Here is a 14,227-nt window from a genome sequence, read left to right as displayed (position 1 = left end):
GTTATTTGACACAACTGTTGCTACTACTATTAAACAAACCTATTTCTCCCCATTAACGCGATAATCGCAAACTGTAGACTGCTGTATGATATTGGTTTTTATTATGACGACATTTAACCCATGTATCTTTGCCAAATTCGTGGCGGTCTGTTTGTTATGCTTTCCAGTGAATTTGATGTATGTGGAATCTATTCATATTTTCAACACTTCTATTATATTATTAAACTTAGTCCTATTTTCCAGTGTGATGTCTTGGTTAAGACGTTCCCTGGCTACTTCTATAGCTAGGTTTGCAGGGACCGAGTATTCCGTTAGTTCTAGAAAAAAGATAAGGTTAAAGAGATGTTTGGCTTGGTTATAGGTGGGGTTCTAATAAATGGAACAATAGGCCTAAGTGGGGTTTAGGTTTGTGTATATAGGCCATAGAGGGATGGCGATATATTGTATACAGTGGCGATAATTTTTTACTACTGTTGTCTCCCAAAGCTTAAATATTTTCTCGCAGTTAATATATATTAGGGTTGTTCAAAAAAACACTTTTTTATCAAATTTCAGTGGGGACCCCCTGGAATTGTTAGGTTGCGTCTAAAAAACACACAAACCAAATCTGAGCACGTTTGGTTCAGTATTGACCGTGCTACGTAAATTTGAAAATTCAGATTTGGGCTAAAATTTTGAAAATAATTAATTGTCTTCCCCCTAAAAACATTTTTTTTCTTCTTTTTTTGCATTGCTTTGCAATTGAATAGCCATAAATAAACCTGTTTTGCAGTAAAAAGTGAGTAGTCATGGTACAAATGTCACATTTCAACAATATTTGTTAGGCTGTTATATATGAAAAATGGCTTAAAATTTTAAAATAAAGTAGATGCAGCAAACATGACATCAAATTAATATAATAGTGCATTTAGTAATTCACACAATTATATCAATTACTTATCTAAAGTTCAAAAAATGTGCTAAAAAGCCATTTTTCGTACAAAACTAGCGAAATGATTTTTTTCAAAATAATCTCCACACTGGTAAGGCGTTAAATAAAAACATTTGTAATTACGTACATGTTTTGTGCTCCCCCTCTTGCTCGACATGCTGGATAATGTTAATTGTGCTTATCAAATACTTTACAATAATTAGCAAATAGAAAGTTAAGATTGTATTATATCTTTGTTTTGTCACGATAAGCTAATGCGGAAGAAGTAAGTTCAGTTTAGCCAGGATCGCCCTTTTTGCCTCCTAAAGCGGATATACTGAATTACTAAGGGTTTTGTTCATGTTCTATTATAACAGTAAAGTGATTTAAATAAGTTATAATAATAACATAAACTTAAGAGAAAAGCTAAACACCGTGTTGTTTTAACAATTAAATCGTATAATAAATGCAATCAAAACTTTTAAAACCACTGCGTTCTCTAGTAAGTATTAAAAGGGTAAATTAAAACAAATCGTACACCTCCGACTTCTCGCTAATGGCAAATACAGTTGGGTGCATATATATATATATTACTTCGTCTACAGATTTCGTTGTGCGAGGCTGATGTACCCACAAACCTACGCATAGATGAGCTGCGTGAAAAAGTAGCCGATTTTACATGTTGTTGCTATGGCGAACAGCACGTCCTCTATATAGGTAAGTGCTAGCGAACTAAAACTTTTGAATAGTTTAACTTATAACATGTTCAACTCAAAATATGTTTGTTTTTCTAAACCAAATAAATTGTAAACAGGAAACATTACATTTTTGTTTGCCTCAGCAAACATTTGGTACAACTAATTATTAAAATATTGCTATAAATTTTGTTAGTGACTAAACAAAAATTACTAGACTTGGTTTAAACTGGTATTATTGCAGACGATGTAGTTATGGCAATACTTTGTTGTTCTTAGCACTAATTTTACTACCCACGGGAAAAAACAAGCAAGAAAAGTTTTTTACTGTTACTTTATATGGTTTCGGCTCATTTTTGTATTTGTAAAGTTGCATGACCAATTGAGAAAAAAAAAAGATTAGCCCGGTGCTCGATATAATGGATAATTTGGCCAAACATCAAAATTATTTTAAACAAGTTCAGCTGTGTAAAATTTAGTTTAGTTAAAATTCCCATCTAAAGTGAAACGGCACGTGAAATATTTTTAAGGATGAAAAAAAACTAGTTTTTACAAACATTGAAAAAAAAACATAAAAAAAAACGATTTCTCAGACAACTACCAAATTCGCTCTTTGAAGCTTCAACCCCCTCCACCTGAGGGGCATATAACTTTATAAGCTTAAAACATAAGGCGATAATAGAATTTGCGTAATTTGGTGAAACTTATGTACAGGTTCTAGTACAGGAGTTGTATCAGCTTGGGACACCACTAATAACTGCTGTTTCTTGCACTGGAAGGCTGACTCCGCTGAAATATGCGTAATGCAGTCAAGTGGCAACCGCTTAGTGGTCTGTGGCGTATCACGTGTGTCGCGCCTTTGGTCTTTGGCTGGAGTGAAAGAGTTAATGTACAAAGATGGAGGGAAACCTGCAAATTTTTATATGGAAGACGAACTGTCGCTGCATGCTGAGGTTGATGTTTGCTTTGACACTTATTGATTTTACTAATCGGATAACGTAAATTACACAAACTCGATTTACGGTAACCTTTCATCAATCTATATAAAGTGTTGTTGCCACTATTTGAAATTACGTAGAAGCAAGTGTAATAAAGCCAAACCGTCCGTAGACGTATAATCACCGTTTTTTTAGCATCCAATTCCCCCTTAGCCTGTTAATGTTGTATTGTACAAAAATGTGGTTGCAGCTTGACGTTTTTTTAAAGACTAGACCATTGCAGATAATTGCTGGTGTATTTGACGATGCATTGGAGATGGGAATAGTAGGGACTACTTGTGGAACGATTTGGTATCTTAATTGGAACGAACGTTCAACAATAATGATGGTTTCAGGCCATAAAGGACAGGTAGCTGAATTTTTCCAAAGTCGAATTTATAAAACAAACTTATCACGTATCTTTAATATGTTGCATGTTTTACAAATATACAATTTCTATTTCTATGCCCGTTTATGTACCAGATTAACGGGATTGCATTTGACGAATGCAATTACGCGGCCACTTGTAGTGAGGAGGGAACTGTTCGCTTGTGGTCTTTACGGACCATGGACATGGCCGTCCAGTTTCAGGTATATGCTTAGTTTTCTGGATCAAAGCTTATTCTATAGTACCCAATATTTTTTGTTCTTAATATTATCATGCTTAATTATGCATCTAGGGAAGGGGTTCCCAACCTGTGGTACGCGTACCACTAGTGGTACGCAAAGGTTTTTCAGGTGGTACGCGAGAAGCATCCGTTTTTTCACATAACCCTGGATTCACAACTTTATATTTTGTTTTCTGGTTTTATTTCAATAAAACAAAATTCCCCGAAGCCCATTCTTATTGTTACGTAACTATTCCTGTTGTTTCGAAACAACGCAATCTTCAAAATACAGGCCATGTCAATTGTTGACAAGGAGCACAGTTGCTTTGTAAAGTGTACAACGCTGTGAGACTGTGGGCGTTAATTATGCCAAATGATTGCTCTTGATAGATATAATCCACTGTTTTATAGCTTAAGCCTTAAGCTACAAATACCGTTGAATAATGCTAGTTGTAAGCTAAAAATAGCTAAAAATAGATAAAAATATGATTCAATTAAATTTTTTTTCTGCTGAAGTGGTACGCGTAACACTACAGAGCGTCCAAGTGGTACGAGATCGTAAAAAGGTTGGGAACCCCTGAATTCTAGGCTAACAATTGTCTTATGTCATGGACGAATTGTTTCTTGGAAAAAAAGTTTTATGTCGCTAAACAAGCCAAAACTTCTTATATTTTATTTTAAAAATGTCGCTCGATATCATATGATGTGTTTGCGTAGTTGCGAATAAATAAAACAGAACTTGTTTAATATCAATTAAAAAAATTTTCAGATGTATCAGCGCCCGAAGGGCACTCTAATTTGAAAATGTATTATAACCTTGTAATCTTAGTGTTATTGTTTGCCACTTAGAAATGAGTTCTACATATCAGCTTTTGTTAGCGCAATATGTTTCTTCATATGGCTTTTTAACCTTTCCTACATTCTATTATCGAAAAAATACTTGATTTCGTACAACGCAGCTTAAAAATGTTATTTTTCTAGGTAATAAACCAGTCTAGCAAATGTGTCGCCTTCAGTCATTATGCTGAAACTACTGACAGTAGTCTTGTCAAACCGAAGATGTTAGCTGCCGGATACACAGATGGGACGTCACGTGTATTTGATATTGACAAGGTATACTTAATATTTAAGTGAGAAATGGCAAATTAATTGCGTTTTTTTGTATTTTTGGGGGTGAGACACTTTCGTTGTGTATGTTTGTCAGTGGTTTTATGGGTGTGTTTACGGAGAATCCAATTATTTACAGACCTAAAAAAGAAGTACGTCATATAACTTTTTAAACAAGTGGATTACTGTACAAAATAATTGATTAGAATTAGCATTGTGATTTATTTTTATCACTGATCCATTTTTAAGTAAAACAATTTAATTTAGGGCCCGCAGAGCAAAAATATGTGGCCCACAACATTCTTTAGTGTTATAGGCCCGCGACATTAATACTAACTACGAGTAGTTTTGTGGTCATTTAAAAAATGTGTTTTTCCTAAATTTTATTTCTCAATATCGAGTCTAGAGAATTACCGGCATTAATAGAAGTAATTCTCGTTACTCGCTTACTTTTATGACCTCGCAAGTCTCGTGGCTGTTAAATGTACAATGTACATAGGTGAGAATTTTTATTCAAATTGGGATTCATACGTTCCCCAGTTATTATGAAAGATTTCAACCCCCTGGTGTATATCATTGCGCTATCACGTAATCTTTATTTAGAATAAGTTAATAGAAACCCAAGAAGCGCTTTTCGCTGTCTAGCTATGCCTATATTTAGTAGAATTGGCGACACACGTCAGTGGAGGATCCTAGTGGTGACCATGCCACCCCCTCAAAACGGTCATTTTTTTTATATATTACCTACATTAATGCAAAAAATAGCTCTTTGATCTCTGTTATATATTGTGAATGTCTTTACTTATTTTGTTTAAACCGTTTTCGCCCGAAGGCGTATTGACACTTGTTCAAAGTAAAACTTAAGCAAAATAAACGAACTGTTTGGTGCTGTAAGGTTATCTCTTTATGACGTCACGTTAAGATGTAACTTTTCGATTTCATCTCCTAAAACTCTTATGGACACCCCTGAACAAAACCTTAATCAGCGCCTGCACACGTACCATTCCAATGACTATCAAATAACATCAACTATGTGGAAAAAAACGTTGCCACTTTTTAAAAAATAAACCGTGACGAATAGCATTTGAGACGGAAAACGTCCTCACGATTTTACAATGATTGTTCATTCCCTTAAATAACCGCGAAATGGAAAAAGCGTAAACACGGTATTAATTTATTTCACTTTTCATTTACAGCAGTTAGAGGCTTCTTACTATAATTGTATCTTTTTGACGACAAAGAAGAAGCGGGAGCTACACACACTATAGATCAGTGGTTCCCAACCCGGGGTCCACGGAAAATATGTGAACTAAATGGCAAAAAAAGGCGAGAACAGTACAGCAGTCGAGTAGCATAATAGTCAATATTATGTTAATTGAGTTTCAGGCAAAATTTAGGTAGGGGTCAGCAGAACTAATAATTTGTCTAAAGGGGTCTGTGACAACAAAAAGGTTGGGAACCACTGCTATAGATTATAGAAACATATGAAACCGTATTTTCTACAGTTAAATTAATTATCTTACTGGACCAAATTTCGTACTCCACCGGTTTCGAAACGTTTTTTAAAACATGTGTTCGGACCCTTTTCAAGCAAACTGGCAAGTAATTGCATTGTTTGGGCAATGTGGTAAGGTTGCGTTTCAAAATTGCTTACTACGCCGAGCATTTCATTCAACTCTGTTCATGCAATTCGTAATTGTGACATCACAAACATAGTTGATAGCATTATAAATGCTGAATGAAATAGTTACATACGGTACCATGACATTTGACCTCTATTGATTTTACTACACCAACATAAGTTTATCTTAATATTTACCTAAAGTTTTATCTACATTGTGTAAAAATTAGTAAACGGTGTGCTCTGAGCAGTAAATATAGAGTATTACCCGCATAATTTAAAATAGTAAAGTACTAATGTAGTTGTAACGGCAATGTAAAATACTTGCACCTGCAATATTGCAATAATCACATTCATTTACGAATACCTGAATTTTGCGTGGCTAAACAAAATGAAGCAATCCATCATGCTATGCCTCGTTTTATGGCCCATTATTATAAAAAAATAAATGTGGCAATCAACATGTAAAAACTGCTTTCCCAATTGTTGTACTAGATGGCGCTACACGTTCCATGAATAGAAATTTCGAAATATGTGATTTGTTACTATGCGTTTCGCGGTGATTGGAAGGCCACTTGTAGAAAAAGAAAAATGCACTGGTAATCCCTATTTGGTTTGCCACTGATTGTGTTTGGTATCGATTAACTAAATTCTTCCCCACAATTAGAGTATCACCTTACGGCAGTGGCTCTTAACCTTTTTCTTTGCACCCCGTTCAAATCACCAACCGATTTTCGCACCCCTTCTAAAATTGCTTAAATAACAAAACCATTATAATTATATTTTTGTACAAGTAACTGATAAAACAGTAACACAATAGCAAAATGAGAGTTAGTTATACATTTAACTAAGCAAAGAAATAAATTCCAGTAATACATTTTCTGTGTCTGACTTAGCTTCCCCCCACCCCCTTAGAACCCCTTTTGGTAAGAAACCCTGCCTTACAACATGTGTGGAAGGGGCATTTATTTGAATAGGAGTTATAAATTATCGCATTTATCAGTTTTCCTGTAAGTGTCCGGCTGCCTAATGAAAGTGTGTTAAGTATACGGTCCGTGTGATAGCAGTATTTGTTCGACTTGGTAATACGTATTCTCGGTGCCAAATTGTCCTCAGGTATAGGTTCAATAAAGAGGCGCTAACGCAAAGAGCCTCACGTATGTTGTCCTACGGTAAATTTAAATTTACTATAATACCAGAGTAAGTTTGGGTTCGGACCCCACCCCCCCCCCCCCCCCCCTTTTCGTAAGTGACAATATCGTTTTTTGTTCGTTTTTGTCAGCGTTTAAACTCACCGTCCGAAGCTGCGTGTTTTTTAATGTAATTGGGTCACGCGTCTTAACCTAATGCGAAACCAAAATCAAACGCAAAACGCCGTTTTTCGTTTCTTGTTTGGTCGACCGTAAACGAAGGATATTTTTTCTCTCGCATTTCCTAATTCGTTTAGGTTGGCTGATTAGCAAGTGTGTGTTCGACAATTAACAACAATAAATCAAGCGGTCTCCGCCTTTTTCTCTCTTATAACGTCGAGTTAGGCAGTGCTGATGTTTCTCGCAGTTTTCCATTTCATATACTTTTCGACTATTTTAACTACGTAAGTGCGAAAATGTTTGCGCAGTGACTTTTATACGTCCGTTTTGTTTATATTTTAATGCTCTTTTTGAACAGCGTTGCTTTACCGTTTTGAACAGCGTTGCTTTACCGTTTCGCCGTGGAGGGCTGCTAAGTGCGTCGCGGACCAATGAAAAACGTATTCAAAAATATTGGTCATATTTTTTTATTTTTTAGTTTCGGCAATGTAATAAAACTTGCAATAAATTTGAAAGAAATGCCGTAATACCGGCATTTCTTAAAAAAAAAAAATCGCGCTCGCTTCGCTCGCCGGGTGTGCCCTCTCTTAAAAAGGTTAACAACACTGCTTTTAGAACTATTTACGTTTTTATGTTGTGCTAGTCGAATAACACCCGGGAAAACGATCTTCGTTTAGTATTGCAGGTGGCGAAAGACGTGCTTGTAATTTAGCGTGGTCCCGTACATGGATCTACCCAAATCAATCACATATATTTCACGGTCTTGTTTTCGATTTTCTTCTGAAATTAACGATTGCACACTAAGCGGTATTATTTATGACGTTATCACAATCGCTCTTTTATGACGTCATATACGTCACTATTTTATAACGTCATTAACGTCAGACGAAAAAGCGGGGAATTCCCCAAGTTGAAAATTCGGGATCCCCCTTTAAAAAATTCTGGATACGCCCCTGAGTTGTATTAACTTGAACACCATAATTATTTAGCTGGCATAAATTTTGAATTTAGTATACGTCTCACGAACCATTTGAAGCGTACTGACCAACTGTGACCGCAAATCCTAAGTAAGACTGCTGATCCCAATAACTGCTTTGTATTTCAGTTAATCCTAAAGCTAAAACTTCAGCCTCACGCCACATCAGTCACAGCTGTTCAATTCTCCTCTGACAACGACGTACTGCTTTCTGGTTCTGCTGACGGTACCGTGGCTGTTACTTCACTGTCTACAGGGGTTACCCTTCGTGTATTGCTTGATCATAAGGGGGCCCCCATCAATGACATTGTTGTATCGCTAAGAAAGGTTGGTTGTTTTTTTTAATAGTGTCTCATTGGCAACTTGATGTACAAACTTTTTTACCCTTCAATTTTGCTAATGTACCAATCCTATTCGTAAAAGAATCGCACAACACGCCTAGCCTATTTTTGTCAGAGAATTAGCAATTGGTATAGATAAAATAGTTGTGACCCTCAAATTATTACCAAATGCCAAAGTTAAAAAATATTTGTAATGATTATTTTGCAGCACAAAGTGATGGCAGCAGACAGCTTTAACGCGTGTTGTGCGATTCTTTAACGTGTTTTTTGTGCGGCAATACAGTTTTAGACCAATGACTATTTCAACACGAACATTTTACCATAGTAATCGGTTCGCGGAAATTTAATACTCGACTTCTGCGCTTTTTAGCGCACGTATACAATGCATATCAGATCTAGTACACGATAATATAAATAGTGTTTGGTTGTCATCAGTTTGACTTTTATTGACATGAGTACGGTCACTTAAGTAAGGTATTTTAAGAACAATGCCAAATTTTAAGGTCTTTTGATGCTAGCAATTGTCCTAGCAAACTTCTAATTTTCTACTTCTTATTAAGGCCTCCAATCAGAGTAGTACGAGGTTAACAAAGTAGGCGTCGCTTCAATACATTAAAAATGGTGTGGTGAATTCAGGTTATCCGCCATCAAGAGTCCAACTGTAATTTTTCCTGCGTGCCCATGGCTAAATGAAAATAAGACCGAATGTTTCAGCTATAACTTTTTGGTATTTATTTGTTGATAGGATCACCCAGGAATCTTAACGGAGGTGGACAGTGTTCCGAATGATGATTTGCAGACAAGCTTGATGCTAATATGTGGCAGTGATCGCCGTGTCAGTGTATGGGGTACAGAATGGCGGCATGATGTCTGTCAAATGATTGATTGGCTTACATTCCCTGCTCCTTGTTTCGCACCAGACGGATCCGAGCGACCACAACACTGCTTAGTATGTTGTTTTAAGAGTCATAGTTGAAAATGAAATAACGTTGCTTTTTTGAGGTACAGGTTTTGCACGAAGGTTAAGTTTTATTTGAAACGAGCGTAGTTTGGTTGATTCGCCCTCGAAGCGAGTAGTAATTCGAAGTGGTTGAGTATTCCCGCCTCAAACATAAGCTTAAGTAAAATGTTTGGCATTTAAATCTGAATCTATGACGCCCACAATGACCTCCTGTGAGTTTTAGTTGAACGTACCATTTTGGAACTTTCTGAGGTCTTCTATTGTTATTTTATAATCGTTTGCAGGGGGACAGCATCGAACCCAGTATTTTACACTTTTGATAACCTTTTTTTTCTAAAAGTTTTAGTGGGCTTTGTAATTAACATCCAGAAATTTTGCCACCCAATTAAAGTTTAAAGCTAAAGTACAATATTATACATCTGACATGTTTGCTGTTTGCTTCTTTTACTCTTTCCTAACATGGGCCCACCTGAAATAATTCATCTTTGTTTTTTTGTTTTCAGAGAACGCCAAGTATGCTACCCCCGAGCGTGTGCTTGTTTCATCCCACTGACCCCGACAAACTTCTGTACTGCGGGTATGGATTGACAAAGGGTGTTCAGATATACAGTCTTACTAAAAAGAAGGTTAGTATTCTTAGGAAAAAATACATTTTGTCAGTTAATAAAAATTGTTATTACAAGTGCATTGCTGCCTAAAACACAACAGTTGTTTTATAACTTTTACTCAAAGCAACTTTTTTTAATATATAAATAAGAATCAAAAGATAATTATAAATTATATCTATTTTTCATTCCGAGTGGTCACAGATAACATCCGATATCAATGAAAAAATCACCCACAAATAAAATATCGCTATAATATATAAAATAAATATAATACTATTTATAAACTTCTGTAAATTTCAGGTAATTTCTTCAGTTTCTTTAGCCAACTGGGCAAGCTGTATGGCAACTTTGTCACGGGGAGCTCTAATGGCAGTCGGAACCAAATCTCGCTTGATTGAACTAATCGATTTAAGGAAAGGTACCTTTCAAGATTTCATCGGTCATTGTTCAACTGTCAGCCATGTTTGTTTCTCCCCTAGAGGAGACCTTTTGTTATCAGCATCAGGAAGTGAATTGTTGCTGTGGAAAGTTGTTTAGTTTATTGACGCAACAAATGTAACCATGATTAATATTTACAGTTGCAAAGGTAAAATATGTGCCATATACTTTAATGAAACATGGGTACTTAAGCACATTCTTGAGAATTTTCTTTCTTTTTTTCAAATACTGTAAATACCCGTCAGTATTTCTAAGAAGTTGAGGGCGAGCCAAGTGTAATCTGCCTCACCCTAAGTTACCGTGTCTTATGTTTTTCCTCTTTAGGTTTCTGTTAGATCAGCAGGATTTTACTGGAAATATAGGCAACGCGTTAATAAAACTATTTCGTACATCAAAGGATCCATTCATTATCTACTTAGATTGTGTATGGTGAACACATATTGGTATACGAAGCTGCTACAAAAATAATTCGCAAAAAATATTCTATTTTTTACTCTTGTGCTCATTAACGAGTTTGTGTCTTGTTTGTACCTTTTTTACTCTTTCTTACAGCGGTTCATATTATTATCATTATTTTTGGAATAGTTCAAACACTGGTTCTTACCCTCTTTTCTACCGCGCTCACTTTTTCTTCAGTTACCTATCTACACATGTGTAATTTTTATGTAAAACATAGGACAGGATTAAAGCAGAAGTATATTCTCCGTGTATACTTTAATTGAATAAAGAGCATTTTTGCTTGAATGTCAATGATTTAAATTGCACTTTTGCTCGCAGTTGAACTGTAACAATATGCTTCTTTTACATGTTTTTATCGTCATAAATTAGTGCAGTTCTAAGCAAAAAAGGTCGACAATTAGTGTATCCAAAGGAATCAAAAGTCTTGACTTTTAGACTTCGAGGTCTTGGACAATTCACTAATTTGACTTATTTCATAAGAAGATTTAGTTTAATAATACTTCACCCACCCGAACCCAAACCAGCAGCCTAACTTAAATATTGTATGTTGATTTAATAATTACATAAACGCTTGAGGTCCAATACATCAATTTAAACACACGGGCAAGTACCTAAATTTAACGCCAAATTACCTAAATTACTTGGTTATACCCGCAGCCTGAATGTACTGTCACAAAAGGCAAGTATTGAGTGTTTTTTGGAAAATACTTGGACCAAATGTTGAAACAAAGTAGTTCAGAGTATTAGGACTGGACTAGTATTTCATTATAACACAACAAATCAACAGTCACTCTAAAAAGTGTCACATGTATACGCATGCAATTTAAAAATTATTTTCATACTATTTTGTAATGTGTGAAAAACTTTTTTTTTAAATATGTAGGTATACAGATCTAAAAAATAGATCTTATTTCTTTCTCGTCACCCTTTATTACGCAAAACTACAATAGATGCATTTAGTATTGTTTTTTTACAAAAATTTATAGTATTTTTTGCAATTATAAATAAAAATTGTTTAACACGAATTGGTACAACATTGCAGTGGAATAATTTCTATGAGGATGCTGGAGAAATCGACAGCAACTAAATTGAGAAAAAATTTTTTTTTTAAGAAATATGGTAATTTATGTTTTGTCAAGATTAGGTTATTTTGTTAAGGTTCAACTCACTTTCCAAAGAGCCAGTTTTTTTTACTGTAATTTGATCAAGAGTCTTAGCTAATGCGTAACCACAAAAAATACAAAATTTTTCATCTCTAATTAGCACCTGGAGAGGAGAGATAGTTTTCTCCGTCGCCTTTCCCTATTAGTTCAGGTTGGCTGATCTTAGAGACGAGGCCAGAGCACATAGGACAGTGGTTCCCAACCTTTTTGTTCTTAAGACGCCGTGTTCAGTTTTTACAATTTCAAGTCCATTACAAACAATGACTAAAGTGCAACACTGGCGTAGGATAAAACTTGCAGCATACCGGTACAAGTTATTTTTTTTTATTTGTTGTGCGAGTGCTACGTTCGTACGATTTTTTAAGAAAAGTTGAAAATTAACATATCTATAATGGAAATATTGGGTAGGTGCAGGCCCGACTCAAAGGAATGAACATGTAAAAAATATCACTGGTCAATAAAATTTCACTTTTTTATTAAACGAGAATGTAACATGACCCTTAGAAACGTACGACTTTTTTAAACACGTAACTCAGGTCATTACAATAGAATTTCTTTATTAAAATTTTCAATTATTCCGCCCTTCTAAAACCCTTGCTGACGGAATTTTATAGCTTAAAACGTCGTTTTTGTTCGTCACTAACTGAACCAATGGTTTCTGAAACGGAGTTTAATTAAGAGTGCAAAATGCATTTTGAGTGACATGCGTAGCATCTTGCTCCATATGACCTGGTCAAATCCCGGCTAATCGGCCATTCAGATGAAGCAGGCTGGCCGGTTGTGACGTCAACGTACGCCTGCCTGTGCGTGTAATTCAAACTGTCAGAAAATTGCTGGAAGCGTTTAGTCAATCGTCCGAAATTTCCTGTTTTCATTATTCGTGTTAAAGCGTGATGTCAAGAATTTAATTGCCGCCAGCTGGAATATTTTATATAAGCGAATTGCATTTATGCCAAAAGCAGCAGTCCAAACTGTTCACTGCTGGAGTCAGATCGCTACGTACCGTACACGGAGGTAATTTATTGTATGTATCGTGCCTGTGTAAGTGCTGATTGTCGTTTGTTTATTTGCAAAAAATATTCGTCCATTGTGCTTAAAACCCACACATGCATAACCCATCAACATGGAACCTAAGTAGATCATCAACACGTTCCGGAAAATAATGCAATTTACGTTTTCTAAAAAGTTAGCACACAGTCACTAAATGCCTGCCAAGCGCGTAATTTCACCTTTTTACAATTTGCATCTGTGGAATTTTACTAATATTTTAGCCCATCAAGATCTTTTTTCATTTTGCTTTGCCTAGTACGGTAGTGAAACTTTTTGTAGAGCAATGACAAATGTAAAACTTCACTTTGCAATTCCGCAAAAAGACATTTTTTCTATATGGCGTAACGTTTGTGATATCAGTTACTTACGAATCTCTCATAATTCCTTCTAAAGTAATTTATTTAGTTGCACGGTCTTTGTAGCAAAAAAGTCTGTGTCTACTGTACGTTTTAAAGCTTAAGTTTGAATTCCTAAATGCCTTTTTACAGGGGTCGTCAACCTTTCGTACCCAGTGTGCCAGTTTATGAATAACTAGACGAAATACCCGGCGTTGCCCAGGTTAAGTAGGGTATATACAGTAAGGCGTAGGTTTTGCCAGGCAGTCTTAGTGGAAAGCCTGAACCCCGCGTCAAGGGGCTGCCCCTATTTAAGCAAATACGTAACGCAGGTGCTAAACTGCGTCAAACGTGAGAAAAATCCTAATTGAAAAAAAAAATGCGTACTGTTAACTGCTGCAATAAAGCTTTTTTTCGCGAACTCTGCTAAGTGTTGCGTGGGTAAACACATTGTAAGAAGTCATTAGGCTTTGGCCTCAATCACTATAGCTAACAAACAGCTTAAAAATAAAAATTCAATTCTTCGTAAATTTGCGAACTCTACCTAAATTTTACGCGGTAACAGGCATCGATAAGTTCCTAAACATAATAGTCTTAGTTGGAAACATTAAAATTTTACTTTACTAACGAAATATACTTAGTTTTATTTTTTTACATCCCGGCAGGTA

The 14,227-nt window shown here is 35.6% G+C and overlaps 1 protein-coding gene across 1 annotated transcript in view; it reads left to right on the top strand.

Annotated features, from left to right (window-relative positions):
* LOC146140620 (WD repeat-containing protein 90-like) overlaps nt 1-11,951 on the top strand; it is a 58,395-nt gene extending 46,444 nt beyond the window's left edge. Inside the window, exons 30-38 of the mRNA XM_083391171.1 lie at nt 1,516-1,627; nt 2,320-2,558; nt 2,827-2,952; nt 3,066-3,173; nt 4,172-4,303; nt 8,334-8,531; nt 9,291-9,494; nt 10,010-10,132; nt 10,415-11,951. Coding sequence (XP_083247297.1) covers nt 1,516-1,627; nt 2,320-2,558; nt 2,827-2,952; nt 3,066-3,173; nt 4,172-4,303; nt 8,334-8,531; nt 9,291-9,494; nt 10,010-10,132; nt 10,415-10,651 — 1,479 coding nt within the window. The 3' untranslated portion in view covers nt 10,652-11,951. The remainder of the gene's footprint in view (nt 1-1,515; nt 1,628-2,319; nt 2,559-2,826; nt 2,953-3,065; nt 3,174-4,171; nt 4,304-8,333; nt 8,532-9,290; nt 9,495-10,009; nt 10,133-10,414) is intronic.
* The last annotated feature ends 2,276 nt before the right edge of the window (nt 11,952-14,227 follow it).

This window comes from Ascidiella aspersa, chromosome 6 (assembly GCF_963924565.1).
Source record: "Ascidiella aspersa chromosome 6, kaAscAspe10.2, whole genome shotgun sequence".
NCBI lineage: Eukaryota > Metazoa > Chordata > Ascidiacea > Phlebobranchia > Ascidiidae > Ascidiella > Ascidiella aspersa.
This window is presented reverse-complemented; position numbering and strand designations above follow the sequence as displayed.